Here is a 27,307-nt window from a genome sequence, read left to right on the forward strand (position 1 = left end):
GATGCCCGAAACAGTGAGGAAGGAAGCACTCGAGATTTGGGCCTCCTGGGCCTAGACATCCCGGGGGGACCTCTGTGTGCCCCTTCATGCCAGCGTCTGTGGGGCGCACCTGCTACTTCGCACCTGCCTCCCGAGAACACCCTGCGGGAGGCACCACGGCCTCCTCCTCATGGGATGAGAAGCACTGGGGCCCCGAGAAGTTGGGTGGCATTACCATCACGGCGATGGGCAGAGCCAGAGTCACGCGGCGTGTGGCTCCGCTCCCGGGCATGCCCACGGCCCCACGCCTTGCTGCCCACCGTGCCACCCTCTCCGCGCCTGTTCTGCGCGCTCGGGGAGCTGGCCGGAGCGACCGCAGACACCAGCTGGCCTCCCCCTCGTCTGCGGGCCAGTCCCGGGGACACGAGCTGGTTCAGGGTAAGCTTCAGGCTTCCCGGAATGTCAGGAAAAGCCATCCAGCCTCCAGCCTCCGCGCAGCGGACGGTGATGGATTCCCCACTCGCCTCTGCGCCGAGGAGTTCACATCTGGCCCTGGCCAGCAGGCCCCGCTCCGTCCGCCCATGTCCGATTAGGGCGATAACTGTGTCCCTCAAGACCGGCCACAGCGGCCCGTCCACGCTCCAGGGTGTGAGGCCAGCATTCAGGGACAGTCCCTGGGGTCACATCTCGGCACCGGGTGAGGCTCGGGGACGCGGTTCCCTGCCAAGGCTGAGGCGCTTCCTCTGAGTGGGAGGGTGGTGGCTCCAGCACGTATTTGGGACAAAAGCACCTAGAAACACATCCTCAGTCTGTCTGGTGGTTTGCACGGCTGTTGTGAGGCTGAACTTTAAAGCCTCCGGTATCTCCAAGTAAATATTTTACCAGCTGCTGAGCTTCATTAGCATTCCCGGGGAAATCCCAGATCCCCACGTCTCCCCCCACCGCCCACAGGGTCCTGCTGCATCCCCTCCCCGGACAGCGCAGGTACACCTGCTGGCAGGACGGGAGCCGGCCTGCCCCTGCCCCTGCCCCACGCGGGGTCACAGTGCCGGGGCCCCTGAGAGAGAAGCCAGGCTCCTCCGGGCTGAGCTGGCGCTGTGGGCCCCGGTGCTTGGCCGACACCGTGACTCAGAACGTGGGCGCCGGCCCTGGGCAGCACTCACCACGCGTCCTGACCGCACAGAGGCCACTCCGGGCCAGCAGGTCCCCGGTGCGTGGCAGCCCCATCCCCAGGGGCCCACAGGCAGCCAGGGAGCAGGGCGCCGTCCCTCCAGCCCCATCTCCTTCACCACGTGGGGCCTGCTGGCTCCGTCCAAGCTCCGGGCGTCGGCGAGGGCAGCAAGGGGAGCTTATTCCTGCAGAAGCTGAACTCGCCTAAACCTGGATGAGGGGCAGGATCAGGACCCAACAAGGGAACAACATAGCTGAGGTCAGCGTCTGCCCCGGAGGCTGGGCGTGGGGACCCACGTGGCAGGCAAGCCCAGAGGGCCCAGTGCGGGAGCCGAGACAAGGGTCCCTGGGTGCTGTGAGGGGCAAGGAGCTTTGCACTGGGCGCACTGGAGGTGGCCATGGGGAAGGAGAACCTGTCCCCCAAATCCAATAAAATGGCAGAAATGAATGCATTTGGGGGGTGGGTGAACTCACAGGAGATGGAAACCACAGAGGTGGCCGCTGGCCGTCCGGGGGTTGGGGTGGGGTCAGGGGCAAGGCTGGAGAGCAGAGGGGAGGACAGGGAACCTGCCGACATGGAGGGCAGGGGAGGCGCCTTCTTGCCATTCGCCAGGCCCTGGGCGAGGTGCTTGCTACGGGGCCACCAGCAAGGACCGCTCAGCAAATGAGCCAGCAAGCGGCCAAAGGAACGGGACCCGAGGAGGGTGTCGGGGTGCTTGGGACGGGGCAGGGGTGCAGCGGCCCCAGGACGGCCCTGTCCTGAGATTCTGTAGGGGCACCCGCTGCAAGACTGGGGTCGGCATTCAGGGCCTGAGGCTGGAGGGGGGGATGAGCAGGCGGGAGGAGGTGAGGGGAGGAGGTGAGGGCTGCGGCCTGTGGGATAGGGCCTGACAGACAGGGAAGGGCCGGCAGGAGGGGCTGGCGGCGGAGCCTCCAGGGGAGGATTAGAGGCCTGGGGTGGGGCAGATTCCAGGCCCGGAAGGTTCCCAGGGCACTGACCACCCCCTCACTGCCCTGGCTTTCAAGGGGGTTTTTCGGAGGTTCTCATGCCCCAGGCTCTCCCAGTTCCGAGAGATGAGGATAGGAAGTTGTGGTTTGCAGTGCGCCTTCCCCGCTATGTGGTGGACATTCCTTCCCTGCGGCCTTCATGGGATTATTCCCAAAGGGCTCCAGGGATTTGGAGGGACGGGCCAGCTGCGGAAACTCTCCCCCAGATCCCGTCTGTCCTCGTTCTGAGGGTCTGTGGGCTCCCAGGAAAGTTAGCGGGCGGCGACGGAGTTAGTAGAGAGCCTGGAGCTAGACTTCTGATGAGTCGGGGTCCGCACCTCGACCTCCAGAAACTTCGTATGTTCAGAAAAACGTGCGCCTTTCTCAACTGTCCGGTCGGGTCTCTGCATGGGGTCGGCGCTAGAGACGGAGATACAGAGGATGAGAGCATGGAGGGGGGACCCCAGACTTCATTTGTCTCCCCCACGCTGGCTGTTGGCCAACACGTGAAGGCGGGTGCCCCCCTCCGAGGGGTCTGAGGAGGCTCGGAAGAGCGACCGCACATGCGCACCAGCCAGCTGGGCAATGGGCAAGCCTCCCCTGCACACGCTAGCTTCACTTGCTGTGTATCCCGTATTCGACATTGGACACAAACTCCGTTTTTTTTTTTTTAAGATTCTATATATATATATTCATGAGAGACACGGAGAGAGAGGCAGAGACACAGGCAGAGGGAGAAGCAGGCTCCCTGCAGGGAGCCTGATACGGGACCCCGGGGTCATGACCTGAGCCCAAGGCAGAGGCTCCACCACTGAGCCACCCAGGCGTCCCTCAAACCCCATCTGATTGTGAGATCGCCCCAGCATCCCATCCATGTGCTCAGGTGCTATTTTGGGCTCTGATTTTAAGCCCCTTTGGAAGTATTTGCCTAGACGTGACTATGTGGTGTGGGAGGTCCCTACTGAGATGTGCTAGGATTACAGCCCCACCTCCTTCCACAGAGCCTGCCCCCCAGCTCTGCATGCAGCTCCGTATCCCCTTCCCGCAGGAAACGGGCCCTATCGCGGGGTCTGTAAACCCCATCGGCCTCAGGCTCTCCGCCCGCAGTCCGCAGGCCCCACTGCCATCCCCGGAGACCTCGTTCAGCACCCAGCAAAGGAGACGTTCGCAGATTTTGAGCTGGTGTTAGTAGATGTAACACTGTCACGTGCCTCCCGTGATAAGCACCTTCCCCAGCACGTTCCCATCAGTTAATTAAACCCAGAGAAGGGGACATTTCTCGGAATTGCAAGTGGGTCCTACTTGAAAACGCACCCGTGTCATCATCCTGGGATGTTCAGTGACTCTGTGCCGACGTTCTGTTTCCTCTGTGCCATCTGACACCTTCTTGACCGAAGCTGGAAGACCAGGTTCTGAGCTAATCCCTGGGATACAGGTAACGTGGATAAATGTCGAGAACCCAAGTGACTCAGGAATTGGCACGATTTTGCTTTCAGGTTCTGCAGGGCAGGGCGGGCGCTCATCTGAGAGGCCACAGGGCACACTGCTGCCTGCGGCGCACAGTCCCGGCCCGGCCCTGCCACCTGCCGGGTCTCCGGGTCTCCTGCCAGGGAAGGGGGCAGGGGGCTGCACAGGGGGCACATTCTATCCCCCCAAAACAAGGGGGGAAAGGAAGAAAGAGAATGGGGGAGTTTTTTAAATCACAAAACCATCACGCTTCAGTTCATAGCACCACATTCTAAAAGCTAGATTACACGGATGACTTTCTTGGGAAATACATTTTCCACGTACAATGTGACTCAGGCAGAAATAGGAAATCTGGGCGGCCCGTGTGGCTCAGCAGTTTAGCACCGCCTTCGGCCCAGGGCGTGATTCTGGGGCCCCGGGATCGAGTCCCGCATCGGGCTCCCTGCATGGAGCCTGCTTCTCCCTCTGCCTGTGTCTCTGCCTCTCTTGCTCGCTGTATGCCTCTCATTAATAAATAAATAAAATCTTAAAAAAAAAAAAAGGAAATCTAATTAGTCCGAGGGCCGGGGGCAGGAACAAAATAGCGCAAGACTTGTCCTTAAAGGAGCCCCCGGCTCAGGCAGCTTCCCTGTGAATCCAGAAAAGTGAAAGAACAATCCACGCTTAGGAACATGGGCTGCAGATTCCGGTTCTGCCGTGGTACCGTATCCACCCAAGGAACCGAAATCACAGGTTGGTTTGTAAGTTAGAGACTCAGCTCACGTGAAACAGATACAGTTGAAACAGATACAATGTTGCACCGTAAGAGCCGGATTCACCTGAACTGTTACCCAGAGTTCCTTGCTCCGAAGCACAGGGAGACAAAAGCATCTCCACTCAGGCCATATAATCAGCCAAAACCCAGGGGTGGGGACCTCACACACACACGTTATCATACCAGGGACACAAGGTCTACAAGGAGGGCACGACCTCCCCACACGGAGGCTCCAACAAGCAGAACCCGGCGCGTCAGGAGCAAGGACCGGTCGTCTCAGGAGCGCCGCGTGAGTCACCATCGCGACATCCGCTAGTCCCCTGCCTTACATTAAGAGATCCAAGCGGCGAATCTCCGGTCATCTCAAAGGACAGTCGGTTCCCCAAAAAAGCAGGCGGGTGAAACTGAATACCCACTGAATTTCGAGCGAGCGCGTGCAGCCACGAGATCTTTAGGAAGCAGAGAAGAGTGGGAGAAATCCCCAACCCTAACACTCGTTGAACTAATACAAGGGGGGGGGGGGTCAGCAAACTTGTGGGGAAGGTCACGGAACAAGTCTTTTAGGGTTCTCAAGCCAGCTGGCCTCTGTCCCAAGCACTCGACGCCCCTGCTGTGGCATGAAAGCACCCATTACGCCGCCGAATGTAAATGGGCAGGCCTGGCCGCGTGCCAGGAGAACTTTATTTAGGAAAAGAGGCAACATGGGCTGGATTTGACCCCCGAGCCACAGTCTGCGGACCCCGTGCCGGGGACCATTCACAGGACGGTCCCAAACCAGAGAAAGGGGTGCTTGGGTGGCACAGCTCAGGTCGTGACCTCAGGGTCGTGGGGTCAAGCCCCGTGTCAGGCTCTGCACTCACTCAACGTGCAGTCTGCTTCTCCCCCTCCCTCTGCTCCTCCCCCCACGTGTGCTCTCTCCCTCCCTAGCTCTAAAATAAATAAATAAATAAATAAATAAATAAATAATAAAATCTTTAAAATAACAAAAAGAAACAAAAGACGCCTGATTTTTATATCTGACTCCTAACAGCTGTAAGAATACAAGAAAACAGATACGATTTTCAAATACTCAGGGCAGAGATAAACCAAGATCATTTGCACAAGGACAGGACTCTTTGAACTAGGGAAATGCAAACTGGCAACTCAACGGCAAACCGTTAGCATTACAAGCGGCCAATTTTAAAAGGTCAATATACCAAACTAACGGTATTCATCAAAGCAGCAACATATAATCCTAACGTTTCATTTATAAAGTGCGCCGTGTATGATGGCAACAAAACCCAGGAGCCGAGGGAGGACGAGCCGAGCTGACGTAGTTGGGGGGAGAGACCCGCTCCCAGGAAGACTCTCGCCAGGATGGGTCTGGAACCACCGCTGCTGAACTTCATGTGCGAGGGCAGCTGGCAGGTGCATTTTAGGGGACGCGGTGCCGTAAAGCCGCCCTAATCACGCACCATGGCCCGGGGCCGACGCTGACAAGTAGGTCTGCGGGGTCAGGACCCGAAGGCCAGAGACAGAATCACACATTTGTGGGAATTTTACAAACGATGACGCTTGCATCTCACACCCCGGAGGACCAGTGAGTGACGCGGTGTCTGCGGCCGTGCCTCTGAGCCGGGGGACGTCACCCCGCTCTGCCTTCCACGGAGCCCAGCGAGGCGTGGGCGGCTCCCACCTTGGTTGTGTGTTTGCCTCTTTGTTGAGTGAGAGGAGCCTGGACCTTCCGAAAGGGGCGGAGGAGGCGCTGGGAGCGGACACACCACTTGGCTGAGGAGGGAAGCCCACGGGAGGGGACGCACTGAGGGTACGGGCTGGTCACCATGGTCAGAGGACAGCATTGGCCACGCCGCCCAGGTGAGGAGGGCACCCAGGGAAGCAGCCGACACTTGCCCGAGTCCGCGGCCATCTGGGGGCTGAGGGACTGCACGTTAGGCCGAGGGAGGAGGAGATAGAGACCCCCCCAAGTTCTCACGGGCTGGATCCGATCGCAGCCCCCCATGTCCACTCTCTGGCTGGAAGATCCCATGGCCAGATCCAGACCCCAAACCAAGAGGGCAGGGGGGGTCATTGTCCCTCGGCTCGGTGGGTGGGGTCTCCCTGCAAGCAGCACAAATTCCTGTTGTGCACTTCATTCCGCGGAGGAGCCCCCAGACCCCCACCATCTGTTTGTGTTTCCGTTGACGCTATCATCTGAGAAGGGCCAAGACCAGCCCTTGAGACAGGCCTCCCAAACATAAATAAGCAGCCTGTTTCAGTAAAACAAATTACGCACTTTTTGACATTTGCCAGTGTTTTGATTCCAGAAAGGCTGTGGGCAGTTCCCACAGTCCCGGCCCCCCACCCGTGGCCCCGGCCCCACCTCCCACCCCTGCTCCCATTCTCGCATCTCCCCACAGCCCCCCGGGACCCGAGAGCCCCCCCCACAGCAGATGTTTGCCAGACTCTGATGTTGGAAAAGCCACCCTCAGCAGAAAACTCACCCTTGAGGGCACAGACCGGGACCTGGAGAGCATTTTTAAAGGACTCTCTGAGTCACCTGCCTTGGAGCAGCCCAAGTTTTTTGTCTTCCTGAACCGGGGTGGCTCAGGCCCCTTACGGTGCCCTGTGTTTCGGGAGCCCACTAGGGCCCCTGCTGGCTGCGTGGGAGCTGACCTTTTACTCTAAGTCTAGCTTTCTCCCCATCAGCCCGAGGGGGGAGAGGCCCTTACATCCTACGCACAGGTCAGCCCAGGGACCCCAGCACCAGGGTCTAGCATCCCCACGAGAGGCCCCATCCCAGGCCTTCCCCACCCAACACGACCTAGGCGCCAGGGATGGGGCCCACAGGAATGCACCGGGGGGCGGGACCAGAGTCAGGTACCCTGTGCACCCCTAGCGGAAAGGCTATGGCTCTGCCTCAGGGGAAGGTGGCCCGCAAGGTCGGAGGGGCCTTGTAGGGCTCTCACCGTGGACCCCTGGGACACTGTGGACCAGCCCTTCTGCAGGTCCTGGCCAGCCATCACCCAAGACGGGGGCTGCACTGTGGGCAGGCCACGTGGGGAGGCTGGACCCATGCACCGACCACAGGAACCAGCATGTCTTCACGTCCTGGTCACTCGGTGGTTGTCCCTTGAGGGCAGTCCAGGCAGGCAGCCCCCAGGTGGCTCAAGGCCTAACCAGAGGTCCCCTGCTTCTCAGCCCCCTGTGCATTTCCAGGGACAAAAGCAGGACTTGGTGGCCAGGGACTTGTGACCAGCAAGGAGGCGGAGCTCTGCACTAGGTCCAGAAGCCTGACGCACGCGGAGCCTGGTAACTCACTTCACACACTGAAGAGCAGGGCACCCAGAGGGCGAGAGCTGCATGAACTGGGGTGTCTGTGCTCCCCAGGAGAACCACTCCTCAGCGGGGTCCTGGGCCCGTCCACACCTGCACCCACTTCCGCCAACTGTCTCCCCAGCCCGTGTCTGCTGCCAACGTCTCCAGGTAAAGTGGCGCTGGTGACCTCCCGCAGCCCCCCAGCTCCGTTGCCCTCCCTGCCCCACCCCAGGTTCTTTCTGCTGACCCGAGGTGGGGCCAGGGGGCCCTACAGCTGCCCCTTCCCCCACTCCTTCCCTGGCTCTGGCAGGGCCTCGCCCTGGAATCCCAGCTTCCAGAAGAATCTCTAGGTTCCTTTTCAGAGACCCTGGGCCTCTGTGTCTCGGCCACCTCTGGACTGGGATGTGGGGTGTCCAGTACTGACCCTTCTGAGACCTGGAGGAGTGATGAGACTGGGGCTCTAACAGGTGTGACCCCAGGACGCACACAGCTCACCTGCTGGACCCCAGGCCAGAGGGCTTCCTTCTTCTCCTCTCAGGTGACTCCTGTGGCTCACCCTTTGCGGGGGATGGAGGGGTTTGGGGTAGGGGTAGCTCTTAGCTCTCGGGGGCGGGAGAGACGTGGCCTGGCTGTGTGTGCACCAGATTTGCCCTCCCAGCCCCTGCCGCCTGCCCAGGCTTGGGGCACCCCTACTCTCTCCTTCCATCCCTCTGTCAAAGGACGCTCTTGCCCTCTTGTGGCAAAGTCCCCTCTAGTGGACGCTGGATGGGGTGGGGGTGTGGTGTGAGTGGTCAGACTTCACACGGAGGACTTCTGACTCCTGTTGACCAGGGGAGGGAGAAAGTCAGGTTTGTTTGTTTTTTTTAACAAACTTTTCTTTTTTCTCTTTATTAAAGAGTCATGAACCTCTCCTGGGTCATTCTGGGTAAGGAATGTAATCGAGGGGTTAATCAGTGGAGGCAGGAGTGGGGAGGGCAGAGAGGGAGGAGGGGAGTGGAGGGGAGAGGACAGAGAGGAGGGGGGGACCTTCCAAGTGTCCAGGTGTCCAATGAAGGGGCTGATTTTCCGTGTCACCCTGACGGGGCTGAGGGCACCCCGATAGCTGGTGCAACGCCACTTCCGGGTGTGTGTGTGGTGTGCACAGAACACATCAGCCTCTGAACTGGTGGACGGAGTAAGATCACCGTCCCCGAGGTGGGGGGGGCTTCACCCAACCCATCGAGGGCCTGGATGGAGTGAAAAGGGGGGGCAAACTGTGTCTCCCTTGCTGAGCTGGGACGTCCCTGTCGTCCTGCTCCTCTGACCGTGGAGCTCAGGTCTCGGGCCCTTGGACTCGGGCTGACTGACCGCACGGGCTCCCCCGGCCTCCAGCGCCCCTGCCTCCAGCTCGCAGACGGAGGCCCCGGGCCTCAGGCCTCCACCCTGGCGAGCCGATCCGGCAATGCCGACCTCACACGGTCGGTAGATGTCCTGTTGGTTCCGTTTCTCCGGAGAACCAGGGTCCTGACTTGAACAAATCTGCTGGAGTAAAGGCATCTGGAGCAGTGGGGCCCACGCCCGTGGACGGTGCCCGGGGCGATGTTATAACACAATTAGGGAATGTGGAGGCGAATTAATGACGTGGTGGCTGTGAGAAAACATCCTACTTCTCAGAGACACAACAGAAATGTTTCAAATGGAACAAGCTGATGTCAATCATTTGCTTTAGTGTAATTTGGGCAACGCAAGACTGACCTGATGCCGATGCAGTGAGCGCGGGGGGAGGGCGCGAGTGCCGAGTCTGGGGGCGCACACAGGCCCACGCTTCATCTCTCTGTTTCCGTGAATGGTTGAAAAATGCTAGAAACTCTTGTTTCGAGATGGCTTTACTAGGAGGCATGAAAGATCAAGTGAGAATCAACCCCGGTGAAGACAGTTCATCTGGGGGCTTAAGGGTGGGTCCAGAGATAGGAGGGTCCGCCCTGGCGCCTCCTGGAGCAGAACCCACAGTTGGCTGGTGTGTGCTCTGCACGCCCAGGGACAGCGGGCAGGCCACCTGGGTCTAGACGCCTCCAGCTAAAACTGGCTGGAACAATAAAGCCACCGAAGAATTCCGCGTGAGGAGAAGCCTGGAGACGTGGCGGTTCCAGGACAGGAGCTGCGGCCTGGACCTACCTCTCCATCTTCCCTGGCTGCGCCCCTGGGGGTCCCTTCACTGCTACAGGGGCTGAGGCCGACCCCCCCCCCCCGCCCCTGCCCAGCAATGGGAGGTCGCACTTCCTACCAGCAACTACAGAGGCTCCAGCCCCCCAGATGGTCCCCCTGGGGCAGGAGCCCAGGAGTTTCACCCGCTAACAGGGACAGTGCCCGGGGCAGGGAGCTCTAGGAGGGCAGGGCGCTGCTGCTGGGGAGGAAGGGGCTCCAGGGAGGGGCAGGGAAGCAAGGGCCCTGGCACCGCAGTGCGGTTCCCCAGGGGACACCCCGGCCACCACCGCAGAGCCCCCCACACGGAGGGAGGTGCAGACCTGGGCTGGACCCGGTCAGGGCACAGAGGTGCTCATCTGCTGACCCCAAGTCCCAGAGCCTCAAATTCACCTTCCATCCCGTCCCCTCCAATGTCCGGTGCCCCGCGGACACAGTGGGGGCCACTCTGCCGCCCGTGCACTGCGGTCCTCCGCGGCGAGACCCCCACCCTCTCCCAGTAGGGGACACACCTTTGCATCTCGGAAATCATCTGCCCGAGACACCGGGCCTGGCGGGTCTGCAGCGCGGGTGCCACACCTGGCCAGCTGTGCTGGCCTGTCAGTCCCGCGGCCTGCCCGCCCGAAGGCCGTGGGCCGCGGGGCAGACGCTGAGACCCGCGCGGCGTCACACCTGGCAAACCCCACCTGGGCCCACGCTCACTCGGCAGACCCCGCCCCCAGACCGTAGCAGGCCCTGACCACGCCCCAGACCCGCCCCAACCGGCGCGGCCCCGCCCCCAGACCAGCCCGCCCCGCCCCTGGCCACGCCCACAGGCCCGGCCACGCCCCTCTGAATATGCCACAAGGCCAGCACCCACCGGGTGTGGCCCCGCCCACAGGGCAGCCCCGCCCCCGGCCATCTGGCCCCGCCCACAGGCCAGCCCCGCCCCAGCATCAGGCCCCGCCCACAGGGCAGCCCCGCCCCGGCCATCTGGCCCCGCCCACAGGGCAGCCCCGCCCCAGCATCTGGCCCCCGCCCACAGGGCAGCCCCGCCCCGGCCATCTGGCCCCGCCCACAGGGCAGCCCCGCCCCGGCCATCTGGCCCCGCCCACAGGGCAGCCCCGCCCCAGCATCTGGCCCCCGCCCACAGGGCAGCCCCGCCCCGGCCATCTGGCCCCGCCCACAGGGCAGCCCCGCCCCAGCCATCTGGCCCCGCCCACAGGGCAGCCCCGCCCCCGGCCATCTGGCCCCGCCCACAGGCCAGCCCCGCCCCAGCATCAGGCCCCGCCCACAGGGCAGCCCCGCCCCGGCCATCTGGCCCCGCCCACAGGGCAGCCCCGCCCCAGCATCTGGCCCCCGCCCACAGGGCAGCCCCGCCCCCAGGGCAGCCCCGCCCCGGCCACCTGGCCCCGCCCACAGGGCAGCCCCGCCCCAGCATCTGGCCCCGCCCACAGGCCTGGCCCCTACCCTCCCCCACCCGGCGCGGCCCTCAGGCGAGGACGTCCGCACGTCGGACTCGCCTCTCAGCGCCTTCCGTCCGGGGACGCCCAGCCTCGGAATGACGCAAGACGCATGCGCGGCGTTGCCATGGCTTCAGGGGACGCGCTCGGGGGCGGGCGGGCGCTTCCGGGGCGGAGCGCGGTCGCCGGAAGTGCGTGGCCGCGGGGCCATGGCGGCGCTCGGCGCGGTGTTCTTGCTGCTGCTGGAAGCGGCGTCCTGGGCGCGCGCCGGGGCCTCGGGCGAGGAGTTCTGGCCCGGACAGTCGGCGGCCGACATCCTGGCGGGGGCGGCGTCCCGCAGACGGTAAAGCACGTCCGCGCCCGGGCGAGGCTCCCGGGGGGACCTGGGGTGGGGGGGGAGGATCGGGACTAGGGGGGACGGCGGGCCGGGACCTGGGGTCGGGAGGGACGGGGGGGGGACCTGGGGTGGGGGACCTGGGGTCGGGGGGAATCAGAGGGGACTAGGGGGGACAGCGGCCCGGGAGCCTGGGGTCGGGAGGAATCGGAGGGGACTAGGGGGGACAGCGGGTGGGGGGCCTGGGGTTGGTGGGGATCAGCCAGGACTGTGGCGGGGACAGCGGGCCTGGGGACCTGGGTTGGGGTTGGGGAATCCGCTGGGACGGGGGAGCTGGGGGAACAGCGGGCCCAGGGACCTGGGGTCGGGGGTTGGTGTGTAGCCCGCGTCACCCACACCCCTGCACCCCTGTACCCCCACCTGCCTCCTGGCCTGCATCCGCGGGCTGCTATGGCCCTGGGCTGCTGTGGCCGCCATGAGCCCTGGGGCAGGGCAGGGCCGGCTGTGGGTCATCTGGGAGGGGCAACCCCAGGGGCTCCTGTCCCTTGACTGGGGCCTTGTCCCCCCTGCCGGGAGCCCCCAATACATGGTCCTTGGCAAGCTCAGCCTTGGTGACATGCACGGGACCCTTGAGGCTGCTTGCAGGTGGCGGATGTCCCCAGATGGGTCTCAGGTGTCTGCCGTCCTGGGTTCCTGAGGGTTTGGTTCAAGACGCCCCACTGTGTGCTGCGATGTAGGGATGGTGCGGGCCCCTTCCTGCGGGTGTCCGCGCTCTGGGGATGACATCGCAGCTTCCTTCCTCCGGTCTCCGGATGTGGTGGAAGAACCAGTGCAGGGAGGTGGGTGGCCGGGGGGCTCTGTCCAGGGAGCAGGTGGGGGCGTGCGCTGTCCCGCTCTCATTCTCTCCTGAGGCCGCCTGCCCTTGATGGCGCAGCACGTTGGCTGCACCAGCGGACCTGGAAAGAAGAGGTACAGAAACTACAGACGCTGCCAGTGTTCTATTTTTGTTTAGAGAAGTATGATTATTTTTCACTTAAGAATGTTCAAAATAACACCACGTGATGGCTCCTCGTTGCCACTTTAAGTGGATTAACACAAGCATTTCAAAGTCCTTATTCTAAGCTCCAACCCGGGCATCACGGGTAGACCTCAGTCGCGTGGTTGCCGCTCGTCCGGCGTGTTCCTTAAGTGTCGAGCGCGAAGGGGTCAGGACGCTGAAAGGTTGCTGCCGCCGGGCGCTGGGGGCGGTGGGGTGTGGGGACAGGCTGGCAGCTGCCCCCAGCTCCGGCAGGGCCGAGCCTCGTGCCCCTGTGCTCAGGCACCACTGTCCCCCCCCAGGTATCTCCTGTACGACGTCAACCCCCCGGAGGGCTTCAACCTCCGCAGGGATGTCTACATCCGCGTCGCCTCCCTCCTGAAGACGCTGCTGCAGACGGAGGAGTGGGTGCTGGTGCTGCCCCCCTGGGGCCGCCTCTATCACTGGCAGAGCCCCGACATCCACCAGGTCCGGATTCCCTGGTCCGACTTTTTTGACCTTCCGAGCCTCAATAGGAATATCCCCGTGATCGAGTACGAGCAGTTCATTGCAGGTGAGGCAGCGGGCGCGGGTTGTGCGGGAACGGGGGGCCCGGCGCACCATGTGCATCGCCCTGGCCGGGGACCCTTCTCTGCGTGGGGGCCCCGCCTCTGTCTCCCGCTGCAGCCTCCCAGGTGTCTCGCTCCTCCCGTAATTTGTCTGGGGAGCTAGGTGTGAAGTGCGTGAGCCACGTGCGCCCTCGCCTCTGAAAGCGGGGGCGGCTGGGACGGGGCAGGGGTGCTCGCAGCAGTGGGGGGGGCCGGGCCACTCCCTGCGGGGTGTGCTCCCATGCAGGGAAGGCCTGTGGCCCCGAGGGAGGGCGCCAGGCCCGGGCAGCGTCGTCGGCACGGCGTCTCACTGCAGAGCTGGCGAAGACGTGAAGCGCGTGTCTTATGCGCTCAGGCCGCTCAGCCTGTTTAGTTTTCTTAAGAGAGAGAAGTTGAAGGTTTTCAAACGAGGGTGTTTGGAGCTTAGCATCGCTCTTTAGAAGATAAGAGCTTAGGAGGCCGCGGTGCCCTTGTACTGCTCCCCCAGCCTGCAGGAGGGGCACCACGTGCGTGCTCCGGCCCGTGAGGACTGTGGGCCCAGGGCTGCAGCTGGCACGTCTTCAGGTTTTTTTCTTTTCTTTTTTTTTTTTAAGATTTATTTTATTTATTCATGAGAGACACAGAGAGAGGCAGAGACCTAGGCAGAGGGAGAAGCAGGCTCCCCACAGGGAGCCCGATGCAGGACTTAATAGGACCCCGGGGTCACATCCTGAGCCGGTGGCAGATGCTCACCGGAGGCAGTGGCCCCACATCTGCAGTCTCCATGTTGTGCTCTGACTGCGCCCTGGACCCTGTCCCTCTGGGATGTGTCTGCAGGGTCAGTCCCCAGCACGCTGCAGGCACAGGAGGACGTAGTATCCCGATACCTTCGTTCACGGGGAAGATCAGGCTCAGGCCCATGAAGACCCGCGGGGATGCATCCGTCTGTGACCCAAGACGAGACGTCCCGGGTACTTAGTCCGACTTGAGTTAGTCTGGGAATCAGCCTCAGCCTTGGTCTGAACGGGGTCAGGGAGCTGCCAGAGAAGCTGCCCTTCGCCTCTGTGGGGCTGGGCCAGTGGGTTTCTGAACAGGTGGACGCCAGGATCCCACGAAGTGGTGCTTCATGGGGGACACTGGGTATGTGGGGCGGGAGGCTGGTGCCCACCCTGCTGCCCTTGGGGCCACAAGCCTGGAGCCAGAGCAGGGGGGCAGGGAAGGTGGGGTGCCCTCGGACAGGTGCTGTGCCTCGGCCTCTCCGTGTCCCCTCCCTCCCCCTCCCTTCGAGGGAGCCCCTGGAGCTCTGGGGCCAGGCCCCACCAGCAGCGCAGCCCCCGAGTGATGGGGAGTGTCCCCTGGGAAACACACCAAACCTGCACTTGTCGCGGCTCCCTGGACGCATCCTTCCGTTCTGGGATGCTTCTCGATCAAGCACGGTGGACGTGGCGACAGGCCTGGTGGGGCGGGTGCGGTGGGAGCACGGACAGACTCCTGCTGTCCCCAGGCTGGCCGGGAGGAAAGGGGGGGTGCCGGGTGTTGGGGCGGGAGGTGCGGTTTGAGTGGCCTCGTAGGGGTCAAGGGTGAGTCCCAGCGAGGCAGGTCCGAGCAGGGAAGGGAGCGTGCTTGGGGCAGCGGGGAGGACGGCGTGTGAGGACCGGGGGCGGGGGCAGGCCCGGCGGCTGCCTCTCGGGACCTCGTGGCCCGATGTCGCTTGCTCTGCCCCGTGCTGCTCTGTAAGCGTGCCGCGGTCCTGCGGGAGGAAGGTGGCACTGGGTGAGTCGTGACCGTCCCCGTGGCGACAGGACCCGAGCCCATGCTGTCCGTCTTGGCCTCTTCCAGAGTCCGGCGGACCCTTCATCGACCAGGTTTACGTCCTGCAAAGTTACGCAGAAGGATGGAAAGAGGGGACCTGGGAGGAGAAGATCGACGAGCGGCCCTGCATCGACCCGCTGCTCTACGCCCCGGACAAGCACGAGTACTACAGGTGCGGCGCGGGAGGCCCGGGGGCGCGTCCCCGCCCAGGGGTGTCACCGCACGCGGTGTGGACGGGCGGGGCCCAGACCTGGTGTGTGGGAAGGGCGCTCCGTGGAGGGCTGCCCTGGAGGCGCCCGTGGACCAGGTGGGGTTCTGCGACCGCCAGCAGCGTCGGAGGGGCGCGGCCGCTCTGTCCGAGCTCCGGCACCGGCCCGGCTCTGCCCTCGTCCCCCGGGCCCGGGCCGGCCCACTGGTCCCACCAGGTCAGGGGCCACCCGTGCCGTCTCCGCCAGTTTCTTACCGGTGTGCGTCCGGGGCTCTTGTCTTCCAGAGGGTGGTTTTGGGGTTATGAAGAAACGAGAGCTTTAAACGTCTCCTGTTTGTCCGTTCAAGGATCGGCTTCCATCATGGCCCCTGTGCTTCTGAGAAACACGTCGGCGCGGTACGTGCCCGTGGGGTCCGCTCGGTGACTGAGGAGCGTGTGCGTGCGTGTGTGGGCCCGTGCCTGTGCTGTCCTGGCTGGGGCCCGTGTGGGGTCAGGGGAGAGGTCAGCCTCGTCCCCACCACCCCGGGGCACAGCCAGGCGGGACGGGGACGCGGAGGAGGCGCGTGTCCCTGGGCAGAGCCGGGTCCAGGTGGGCTGTCCCCACGCTCGGGCTCTGTGGGGCGAGTGCAGCTTCACGCGCTGCTTGGCGGGAGGTCCTCGGCGTCCCCCAGTCCCCTGCTGGAGGGCACGGGGGCCCCGGTTCACCTGGACGGCAGCGGGGCCCGTGTGAGGTGACGGTGCGGCGGGTGGGTCCGGCCCTGACGCAGGCGGGCAGGGAAGTGGGGACGGCTCCGAGTGGGGGGCGCACTGACATGCACTTAGTTCACCTGCCCGGGCGACGGCGTCGGCAGTGTGGCTGAAGCGGGGCGGGGACGGAAATGGCAGGGAAGGGCAGGCCCAGGGGCGTGGAGGTGGCCCCACAGCCCCCAGCCGGTCCTGGAGGGCTCCCCCCTGCACTCACCTCCATGTAGGCCTCACGCTCCGCCTCCCCGGGCCAGATCCCCCCCTCAGCACCCCGGGGCCTGCCCGAGCCGTCCCCTTGGGACCTGGGGACGAGAGGACAGTGGGCGGCCACGCGCCTTCCCCCAGGGTCCCGCGTCCTCCCAGCCTGGGTGGGTGTGAGCCCTTCTGGAGCGTCCTCTCCGGGCGCTCTGATGCTTCGGGTGCTGCCCCGGGAGGCTTAGCTTCAGGGGGGTGTGGCGTGCTCCCCGCGGAGGCCGGGTGGGCCATGCCTGCTGCTGAGGCTGTCGGGGCCTCCCCCTGGCGGCCTTGCCCTGGGCCGGGGTCCTCTGAGGAACCGTCTTCTGGTCGACTGCTGGGCGTCCTGGCCGTTTCCTTCCTTGCATCCGTGGTCACGGGGGGCGTGGTGGCCGCGGGCCAGCGGCGGGGACGGGACAGACGGCCGCTGCCTCCTGACTGCGCCCGGGCCAGGCGGGTGGAGCGCCTCACAGCCCAGCGCCTCGTCTCCGTTTGGAAACAGGTCGGTGATGTTGGACAGAGCCGAGAACCTGCTGCACGACCACTACGGGGGCCGGGAGTACTGGAACGTGAGTGCCGCCGTGTGTGCCCGCGCAGGGGCTGCGGGCGGGGCCTGGGCTGGCGTGGGGCCGGCGTGCGCGTCCACGGCGGGCTTGTTGTTTGTGGCGGCTGACGGCGGAGAGAAAGGTGGTGCTTCGCCGGCGGGAGCGTAGCTTGTGTGCTGTGCCCCCGCCCACACTGGGTGGCCGGGCCGTAACCACCCTGCGTGCGTCCTGGGGTGAGTGCACGCCGCGTGCCGTGGGTCCTGCAGGAGCCCGAGGACGAGGCTGTCACGCCCCCGGGGGCTGCTGGGCTGAGCAGGGGTGAGGCGCCCGTCGGGTGAGCCCCTGCTGCCTGGACATGTGACCTGGGCCCCCCGGGAGCAGAGGCCCCGTCACGACGCTCCCGGCAACACTGTGTCCCAGCCGGCCGGGCAGTGACAGCCCTGCAGCCGCGGCCCCATGTCCGTGCTCCCGTACGGGGACGGTCCCGGTAAATCGCCGCTCGCTGGCTGGCTTCGTGCTGCGCGATGACCGGTCACCGCCAGGCTGTCACTTAGCGTCCCCGTTGACCTCGCGCGTGCCAGCGCGTCCGCCTGGCCTCCGGGCCTCCGCAGGCCTCGGGCCGCCCGCTCAGCAGCTGCCCTCTGCACCCGCAGACCCGGCGGAGCATGGTGTTTGCCAGGCACCTGCGGGCCGTGGGCGACGAGTTCAGGAGCCGGTATCTGAACTCCACGGACGAGGCCGACCGGATCCCCTTCCAGGAGGACTGGACCAAGATGAAGGTAGCGCCCCCACGGATGCCGAGTTGCCAGGCCCGTAACGGGGTCGGCGTGTCGGGGGCCTGGGGCGGCCGCGGTCGCCCACCGGGAGGGTCCCCTCCAGGCTCGGGGGTCGGGGGTTCCAGCAGCAGGTGCGGGAGCCACGGGCGAGGGAAGCACCAGCACCAGCAGCGCCAGGGCCCTCAGCGCTCCCCGTCCTGCCCAGGTCCCGCTGGGCTCCTCGCTGGGGGGCCCGTACCTCGCGGTTCACCTGAGGAGGAAGGACTTCATCTGGGGCCACAGAGAGGACGTGCCCAGTCTGGACGGGGCCGTGAGGAAGATCCGCAGCCTCATGAAGACCCACCGGCTGGACAAGGTGTTCGTGGCCACCGACGCCGTCAGGACGGGTAGGCGGGCCCGGCTCTGCCCCACGGGCTCACTCCGTCCCCCGGCCCCTGGCCCCGTCTGCCGCCCCCATCCGCTGCCCCCGTCACGTCCTGGGCCTGCAGCGTGGCCGGGAGGTGGTGCCGGGCCCTGTGTGGCCGCCCCTGACCTGTGGCGCCGGTGCCCGTGGAGCCAGCGCGGTGCAGCACACGTGTCCCGTGCACGGCCCTGGGGTGCTCGCCGGTGACCCCGGGTCAGTGACTGCTTCGCTTCGCAGAACATGAGGAGCTGAAGAAGCTGTTGCCGGAGATGCTGAGGTTCGAGCCCACGTGGGAGGAGCTGGAGCTCTACAGAGACGGCGGCGTGGCCATCATCGACCAGTGGATCTGCTCGCACGCCAGGTGCCTCCACCGCCCGGCCCGGCCCCTGTCCCCTGACTCCGTGACCCCCCCATCCCCCTGTCCCCCAATCTCCCAGTCCTCCGTCCCCCTGTACTCCATCCCCCATCCCCACATCTCCCCATCCATCCCGTCCCTGTCGCCATTCCTCCTTCCCCCGTCCCCCATCTCCTGTCCTCCCATCTCCCAGTCCCCCATCTCCCCATCCCCCATACTCCCATCCCCCTGTCCCCCACCCCGTCTCCCCATCCCCCCATCCCTGTCCTCTCCTCCTTGTCTGCCATCCCTGTGTACCTGTCTTCCGTCCCTGTCCCCCATCCATCCATCTCCCTGTCCCCCAGTCCCCCCATCCCTCCTCTCCCCATCCCCGTCCTCAGTCCCCCATCCCCATCTCCCCGTCCCCCCATCCCCATTTCCCCATCCCTGTTCCCTCTTCACCTATCCCCATCTCTCTGTCTCCCTGTCCTCATCCTCCCATCCCTCATCCCCATCCCCATCACCCCAACCCGTGTCCTTGTCCCCCCGCCTCCCCATCCCCCATCCCCCATCCCATCCCTCCTCCATCCCCCATCCCTGTCTCCTTGTCCTCACATCCCCCTTCCTCTATCCCCATCCCCATCTCCCTGTCCCCACATCCCTATCCCCCATCCCCTGTTCCCCCGTTCCCCTGTCCTTTTTCCCTGTGTCCTTGTCTTGTTCTCCATCTCCATGTCCCCCCATCTGCCCGTCCCCCATCCCCCATCCCCCTGCCTGTCCTCGGCTCTGCTGTTTCCATCGGCCCCTGGGAGGTCAGTCTGTGTCATCCCCGAGGCGAGTGTCGGCTCACAGTCGGCCCCTGACCCGCAGGCTTGCTCCTGGTCCCCCCTCAGACTTGGTCACAGGCCCCCTTGCCCACCTTGGGGGACGGACCCCACCCGAGGTCCCGGGGCCCAGTGACAGCCCCCATCACACGTGTCCCTGCAGAACACGTCCGGGGCCTCTTGCAAGACCAGGAGCGCGGCTCTCTGCGTCCTTGTCCTCAGAGGAGGCTGTTGCTGTGGAGGGGAGCAGGGGCCAGGGCCAGGGAGGTCCGCGCACTTCCCGTGGGGTGGAGGCTGCGAGTAGGCTGGGCAGGGTCCCCGTGTCTGCAGGCCCCCAGGACCCGGGGGCCCGTGCACAGGCTGCGGGCCGCAGGGTCAGAGGTCGGCAGGGTCGGGCGCTGGGCACGTGCAGGCAGCCCCCGCGACCCCCGGTTTGCCGGCAGGTTCTTCATTGGTACCTCCGTGTCCACATTTTCTTTCCGGATCCACGAGGAGCGAGAGATCCTTGGGCTCGACCCCCGGACGACGTACAACCGCTTCTGCGGGGACCGGGAGGAAGTGTGCGAGCAGCCCACGCACTGGAGGGTGGCCTACTGAGCCGGCCGGCCCCTCGTGGGCGCCACGTCCCGGTCTCCCGCACACGCGGACTCTCGGTCTCCCTCCGAGCACCTGTGTGGCCTCGGGGTCGCTCCTGCCCGGCCGTGGCCAGGCGGCCACAGCACGCGTCCATCCCGGGGTTCGCCCCGCCGTGGCTGCCCGGGGCCCTGGTGCGTGGCACGTTGGGCGTCAGAGGGTGTCTGCTGCCTGCAAGGCCGCGGTGACGTGAGGGGTGCGGGCTCTGTCGCAGGGGCGCCGTGGTGCGGGCCCGACTGTGGTTCTGCCAGGGCGTCCGCTGCCGCCCCGTTCGCCCTGCCCGTGACCCGCGCGAGGCCCAGCACGTTGGCGGGAAGGTGGGCCGCCGCCCTGTGGATGCCGGGCTGACCCCTGGGGCTCAGTGTGCGGGAGGTTCCTCGGGTCTTCGGGGGGTTGGGCTCGCGGAGAGGAGCCCCCGGCTGGCGGCGGCGGTGCGGGTGGGCGGGCACCCCGGGCCCTGCCCCTCGGAGGGCGCCGGGCCGAGGGGGCACGGGGCTGAGGGGCGCGGCATGCAGCCTGGGAGGGGCCGAGGGGCGCGCTGCCCAGAAAGCCCTCGTGGGCCTGGAGCGCGGACCACCCACCCTCGGACCCACGCCCGGCTTCACGGGCGCCCCAGGTGGCCCGGGCCCGAAGCCTGGGGGCGGCTTGTGTCTTCTTCCCAAGTGTGGAGCCCACGCGGATCGCACGCTGCGGTCCCGGGGGGAGTGAGGTATTTATTCTGTGCCCGTTTGTACTTTGAAACACTAATAAAATACGTTTTCTAAGAAACCAGAATTCTAGAAACGGCGCCTTTCTCACACCCTTGAGTTTCTTTCTGGCTGGAAATCCCCGAGTGGTCCCTACGGGCCGTTGGTCGCTCCTGGGGACGGCGCCGTGTCCCATCCACCCGCGGCGCCCACGGCTGCCCGACTTGCTTCGGGAAGAGCTCGGCCTGGGAGAGCCGCCGTCCCGGTGCTCTGGGGAGGGACCGGCCCACGCCACCCCTCCACGCCACCCTCTCCGCGTCCACGTTAGCGGGTGGCGGGGGCTCGGGGCCCAGGCACCCAGGCCGCGGCATCTCTTCCCTCCACAAGGGAGACCCGGGGACCCACCTGCTCCTGCACCCCCCCCCCGCCGCCCCCCACTCCGCTCCCGTCCTGCTCTCCATGTGGTTTGAACCAGACTGTGCCCTTGACCAGGACAGCGTGTGCCCTCGGGGAGTGGGGGGACCCAGAGCACACCCAGCTCACGGGCGGTCCCTGAGGGCCGGGGGGGCCGGGGAACCAGTGCCGCCCCCTCTGCTGAGCGGGGGCCGGGCACCCCGGCGGGCAGGGCACCTGAGGGGGCTGGCGTGGCCTCTGACCGGGGCCTGGAGAAGCTTCCCGGGGGCTGGGGCCACCAGCCGCTCCAAGGCCCAGGGCCAGGCAGGGAGCGAGAGCAGGGGGCCGGGTCCCCTGGGGACCCCAGCTCCGGGCGGCTCGGACCTGCCTCCTAACCGGCACCCGCTGACCGCCAGGCGGCCCAGCCTGTCACACCCGTCCCTGCACCCCCAGCAGGACAGGCGGGCCGTGGTCAGTGTTGCCGTGGACTATCTAAAGGCTGTCACCTCCCCCTTCACAGAGGGGGAAACCGAGGCACTCAGGGCAAAACACGTGGCCGAGGCGACTGCGCAGGAGCCTTAGGGGACCCGGGTCTCTGCGAGGCCTCTGCAGTGTGGGTCCCGCCTCGGGGGGCGGGGGTGACGGCACCTGGACTCCGTGTGTCCCCCCAGCCGACGCTCCTGAGGGGCCTCGCCCCCACCCTCGGCCCCCAGCCTCCACACAGCGGGGCAGCGGCCATCGGGGGCCCATCCCATCCGCCGCTCGCTGTGTCCCCCTCGCGGCTCGGCCCAGGGCACCGGGTCCCTTCAGGCGCAGGGTCACGCACCAGTTTCCTGGTGACTAACCTGCTTGGAGGACGTCCTGGAGCCCCTTCCCCCAGGGCTGGGCCAGACGTCGGTGTGGGATGAGTGTCTGCTCCCACCTGTAAAGCAGGTGCACAGAGCCCCCAGGGGTGCTGTCCTGCCACCTGTCCACACCAGCCCACACCTGTCCATGCCTGCAACACCTGCCACACCTGCCCACACCTGTCCACACCTGCCCGTGCCTGACAACTGCCACACTGACCACGCCTGCCCACTCCTGCCCACACCTGTCCATGCCTGCCTGTGCCTGCAACACCTGCCTGCACCTGCCCATGCCTGCAACACCTGCCATACTTATCCACACCCTGCCCACACCTGCCCACACCTCTCCACGCTTGCCCATGCCTGTGACACCTGCCCACAACTGCCCACACCTGCCCGCACCTGCGACACCTGCCTGCACCTGCCTGCGACACCTGCCCACGCCTGCCCACACCTGTCCGTGCCTGCCTGCACCTGTGACACCTACCTGCACCTGCCCACACCTGCCCATGCCTGCCCATACCTGCCTGCGCCTGCGACATCTGCCCACACCTGCCCACACCTGTCCACGCCTGCCCACACCTGCCCACACCTGTCCACACCTGCCCACGCCTGTGACACCTGCCCATACTTGCCCACGCCTGCCCATACCTGCCCGCACCTGCGACATCTGCCCACACCTGCCCACACCTGTCCACGCCTGCCTGCGCCTGCAACACCTGCCCACACCTGCTCACGCCTGCCCACACGCCAGCCCCAGCCCTGCAGAGGGGAGGCCCCGCCGGCAGGCAGACTGGCCCCTGTCCCCGGCCCCTGCCTGTCGGGGTCCTCACTGCCCGACCGCGTCCCGACCACCTACCCAGAGCCTGGCTTATCTCGACCCCAGGAAGCGCCGGCTCAGCCCGGACGTCGGACGGGGCGCTCACTGGCGCTCTGGGCAGGACGCCATCCCGGGGGCCCACCGCCCAGGGGACACGCCGTGGGCCCAGCCTCGGTCCCGGTGGGTCCTCTCCCCGCAGGGACGGCCGAGGCGTTGACCAGCCCGACGGTTCTGAGCCCACGGCCTGGCGAGGTCCCCTGGGGCAGCCCCTCCCTCCAGAACAAACCCACCCGTGGGCTCCCGCAGGATCCGCCCGCCCTGCCCAAGCCCCTGGGAGGAGGGCACGTCCGCCTGCACTCGGGAGACGTCTGTAGCTCGGGGCAGATAACACCCGGAACGACCCCGGGCAGTTCTAGAACAGCCGGCAGCCCCGGACCCTGCACGTCCCGAGGTCTCCGGCGCTCAGGGGCCGGGGGGCAGGGCCCAGCTGTGCGCAGCGAGGACACTGGTGCAGGAACAGCCGGTGACGCCGGGTCCCTTCGCTTCCTATTTCTGCTGGCGTGAGTGCCCCTCCCTCCGTCCCTCCCGGTCCCTGGGTCCTGCGTCCGTCTGTCCCTCCCCGTCCTTCCCTCCCTCCCCTGCTCTCCCAGGAACCCCAACACCGCCGCCCCTAAGCCGCCCCTGCAGAGGCACAGGGGACGGGGAATGGCGACAGGGCTTCCTGCCGACGAGGAGCCGAAGCCCACCCACGTCCACGGAGACCCCAAAATCAGATCCAGCTCAGGGGGGCCCTCGAGATGGCAGCGCCGGCCCGGCTGACGCCCTGCTGGCAGACCCTGGCACCCAGGTCCCAGCCCTCGGATCCCGGGAGCGGGGACGACCACGCCCCCCAGGTTGGGGTAATTTGCTGCGCTGTGGGCGGCAGGTGACACAGGTGCTCGCACACGACGCGGGAACGCGGACGGTATCTGAACGAAAGCACGGGCGTCCAGGTGATGGACCCCCCACTCCCGGGGTTCAGACCCTCGGGCACACGGCCCGGGCGGCCTGGGCTGGTCCTGGAGCTGAGCCTCGTGACCCGGGGTCCAGGTCCTGAGCCGAGCGACTGTCCCCAGAAAACACGAGGCCAGTTAGGATTCAGGCTCACTGGTTTGACCCGGGGACGAACCGCCTTCTGGTCGTGGTGACCGTGGTGACCGTGGCGGCCCATTCTGGGGGGCAGCGTCTTGTGCCCTGAGGCCCAGAACATTCCTGGCAGCCCTCCCAGCACGGCCCCAGCGGATCCCCAGAGGCCCTGCCGCCCCTCGTGGCCTCAGGGACACGCGGCCCGCCTGGTGGTGCTGCGCCCGTCCTCAGGGGTCCCCAGACCCCGGCTCCTGGGGCCTGAGGGGCGATCAGGACCCCCCCCACGGGGACCAGAACTTGCGGGAGGGGGTGCAGATGGGAAGCAGGGCCACAGCCAGGGGAGGCTGGGGGGGAGGCGTCTATCTCCGGAGCCCGCGTGGGGGTCCCTGGGAGGGGGCCTGGCTGGAGCCGGACGCGTGGACTCAGTGGCCCGGAGCTAACGTCGCGGCGAGTCGGGGGTGACTCGTTCCCTGGGCTCCGAGGGCCAGCTGTTCCCGCCGCATCCCCCGGCCCTGGCGGCCACATTAGTGACTAATGAGGGCTGGTGCCACAAACCCAATCTCTTGTTTCTATTAAAAGGCCCTTTCAGGACAAATTAGGGCAGCGTCGCGTCCCCCGGGCCCGTCTCCTCCCGGCGGGGCCACGGGCTGCCGCGGGCGGCTATGCGCCTTGGGGACGAGCCCACGGGGGCCGAGATGTCATCTGGGCTTGTCCCTGAACAAGCAGGACAAACAACAGGCTCTGTGCCCCCGGCCCTGCCCGCCTCCTGGCGGGGACACGGGAACCCCACGGCCTGTGTGCAAGGCGGCCGCAGGGCAGGTGCCCCCCGACAGCGGCTCCCGCCCGGCGAGCTCCCCCCACGGTGTAGCCAACCTTCTGGGGCTGCTCCAGGGCCTCACCCACGCAGGCCCCGTCGGCCTCCCGGGGCGCCAGGCCAGGAAGCAGGCCCGCAGGTGGCCCCAGCGATGGCGACAGGAGCTCCGCAGGGAGGCAGCAGCTTGGCTGAAGGAGTGACCGCGGCTGTCAGGCCGCGGGGCAGGGGCGGGCGGTCCGGGTGGGCAGGACGAGGGAGAGTGAGGAGGAGAGGCCGGCGCCGCGCTGGGCGGGGACACGGGGAGGGCTGGGCGCCAGAGGGCCTTGGTGCCACTCGGGGGCTCGGGGCCGCGGGGTCTCGCAGCGACGGGGTGGCCGTGGTGTGGGGGGGCAGCGCACCCCCCGAGGGCCGAGGCCTGAAAATGCCCAACAAGCAGCTTCGGAAGCTGTGTTTGCGGGCGAGGCGCAGCGGGAGGTGAGGGGACCTCGCAAAGCTCGGGCACCCCGCACGCGTGGCCTCTGAGCCCCGTGGACCCCGCCCGGCTGCTGTGAACCGCAGGCAAGTGGCAAGGAGCCGTGTGGGGCCCACGCCGGGCAGGACCACAGAACGGGATCCCGTGTTGAGCCTGGAGCCCCGGGAGGAGTGTGCCGGGGAGACCCATGGGGCACGGACAGCGGCAGGGGTCGGCCCCCCGCACCCGCACCCGGCTGAGCAGCAAACACCGGAGTCCCCCGTCATTTCAACCGCAAGCCATCGACACGCAGGCTTAGAATGTGAAGCGCGTGGGTGTGGGTGCACACAGGGTCACACACGCGCTCACACACGGTCACACATGCACACGCTCACACACGCGGTCACACACGTGCTCACACATGCTCACATGTGCTCACACACACGCTCACACACACGTGCTCACATGCCCACACGCTCACACACATGCTCATGCACTCACACATGCACACACGTTCACACACACACACATGTACATGCTCACACGCACACGCACTGGCCCCCCAGGGGCTGCCCGGGGTCCGCCTCCATGGTCCCCGCGTGCATGAACGTGGCTCACGGGTGCCTGGGGAGCAGCACAGCGGGCGCCGCGAGGGACCCCGAGGGAGAAGGAGAGCCTCCCAGGGGACAGGAGCCTCCCGGCGCGACGTGCGACCTCCAGGAACGAGAGCAGTGACTGAACTTCTTGAAGGACGAGAGCTAAGCAGCAAACTCAACGCGCAGCTAAGCCGCCGTGAGCTGAGTGACAGCGTGACAAGGGCCATGGGCCGAGCGCTCGGGCACAGAGGTGCCGCCTCCGGGCTCCAGCCTCGCCGTCCCGAGGCCCGAGGAAGGCCAACAGCTGAAACCAGAGGACACGCGGAGCCGGAGGGCGGCGTCCCGGAGCCCTGGGAGCCGAGGCGGGGCCGGGACGGCCGGGACCCTCGGTGAAGCCAGGAGCCGGGCGGCGTCCCCAAGCTCCTGCCACAGGCACACGTCACCTGCAGAGCTGCCCCTCGAGAACGAGGGCACAACGCAGGTGGGGTCCGGCAAGGAAACACCGCGGACAGCGCCCCCGGACCTGGGCTCCTGCCCGCCTAGGGGGCCTGCCGAGGGGACGTCGTCCCACAGGAGGCTGACGAGGCTCGGAGGGCACTGGAGGCAAGGAGGCCGCGCAGCCAGGAGGGGTCCCTGGGAGCCTCAGCTCCAGGGGGCGGGGGGAGGTCAGTGTGGGGAGGGAGTGAGCAGGAGAGGGTTTGGGGACTACAGGGGGCGGCAGGGGTGACGGCTACGGGGGTGGCAGGGGGTGAAGGGCTTGGGGGTAGGTGGGGGTGAGGGCTACGGGGAGGAGGGGGCAGGGGCACGGGGGTGGGGGGGTGAGGGCTACAGGGCAGTGGGGGGGTGAGGGACTTGGGAGTAGGTGGGGTGAGGAGGGGGGAGGAGAGGGGAGGAGGGGGAGGGGCATGGAGTGAGGGAGGAGGGGGAAGAGGCACCAGGGAGGGGGGAGGGCTACGGGGTAGTGGGGGATGAAGGGCTTGGGGGTAGGTGGGGGTGAGGGCTACAGGGGGGAGGGGGGAGGGACACGGGAGGAGGGCTACGGGATAGTGGGGGGGATGATGGCTGGGGGGGAGGGGGGAAGGGATAAGGGCTACAGGACAGTGGGGGTGTGAGGGCTACGGGGGTGGGCTGGGAGGGGGCAGCAGGGAGGTTATGGGGGCGGCGCAGCGAGCGAGGCACCGGGGCCTGGGGGGACGCACAGGGTCGGGCACTGGCCCCGTCTCCTAGTTTCCGGGCCCGGCTTAGGGAACAGCCCGGGCAAGTGGGACCGGACCCAGATGGCAGGGACCCCCGCGTCCAGGAAGGAGACAAACCTCCAGTTAAAAGGCCCCAGGACCGCACTGGCTGCTGGAGTCGGGCCCCAGGCCCCCTGCTGACCGCGGCCCCGGAGCCCCCCACGCCCTGCCGACCCCAGGGCGCAGCGGGGTCCCCTGGCACCAGCACCCCCCCCACCCCCGCCTGCAGGTCAGGAGCCTGAGCTCGGCAGGAGCAGCCTCGGTCCCGCGGCGGGGTTGGCACACGGCCCTGCTCAGCGAAGCCCCGGCCCCAACCTCTGCCTCCCGCCCCACGCCCCCAGGTAATCCAGGGTCACGTCTCCACGTGGGGACAGTGTCCTCCCGAGCGCGGTCCACCCCCCTCCCCCATTTCTGTGTCTCCCTCGGCCCGTTCCCGGGGGCAGGGGGCGGGGTGCGGGCTGGTGCCCCGTGCAGGGGCGAGGTCTGTGCGGCCTGGGGGCTCCCCTGGGCTTCTCTCGCGCCAGTGGGGCGGGGACTCTGGACCCCTGCCCGAGGGCTCAACGTGAGGGTCGTGAGGGTCGCGTAGGGGCTCGGCGGGGGGCAGGACCAGCAGCCGATC

At 66.5% G+C, this 27,307-nt stretch overlaps 1 protein-coding gene across 1 annotated transcript; it reads left to right on the top strand.

The window, feature by feature from the left end:
• The first annotated feature begins 11,467 nt into the window (after positions 1-11,467).
• Positions 11,468-20,497, top strand: POFUT2 (protein O-fucosyltransferase 2). Its single transcript, XM_025985503.2, has 9 exons — positions 11,468-11,617; positions 12,947-13,197; positions 15,050-15,194; positions 15,516-15,626; positions 16,711-16,777; positions 17,407-17,532; positions 17,735-17,915; positions 18,170-18,293; positions 19,534-20,497. Exons 1-9 carry the CDS (start codon positions 11,484-11,486, stop codon positions 19,685-19,687), a joined length of 1,293 nt encoding a protein of 430 aa, XP_025841288.2. The 5' UTR covers positions 11,468-11,483; the 3' UTR covers positions 19,688-20,497.
• The last annotated feature ends 6,810 nt before the right edge of the window (positions 20,498-27,307 follow it).

This window comes from Vulpes vulpes, chromosome 15, assembly GCF_048418805.1.
Source record: "Vulpes vulpes isolate BD-2025 chromosome 15, VulVul3, whole genome shotgun sequence".
Classification (NCBI taxonomy): Eukaryota; Metazoa; Chordata; class Mammalia; order Carnivora; family Canidae; genus Vulpes; species Vulpes vulpes.

Bases quoted from the DNA above. Each gene is read 5' to 3' on its own strand.
- POFUT2 (XM_025985503.2), top strand. From the start codon at position 11,484: ATGGCGGCGCTCGGCGCGGTGTTCTTGCTGCTGCTGGAAGCGGCGTCC. The intron at 15,195-15,515 runs GTGCGGCGCGGG...CTTGTCTTCCAG, and splicing joins GACAAGCACGAGTACTACAG to AGGGTGGTTTTGGGGTTATG. The intron at 15,627-16,710 runs GTACGTGCCCGT...GTTTGGAAACAG, and splicing joins CTGAGAAACACGTCGGCGCG to GTCGGTGATGTTGGACAGAG.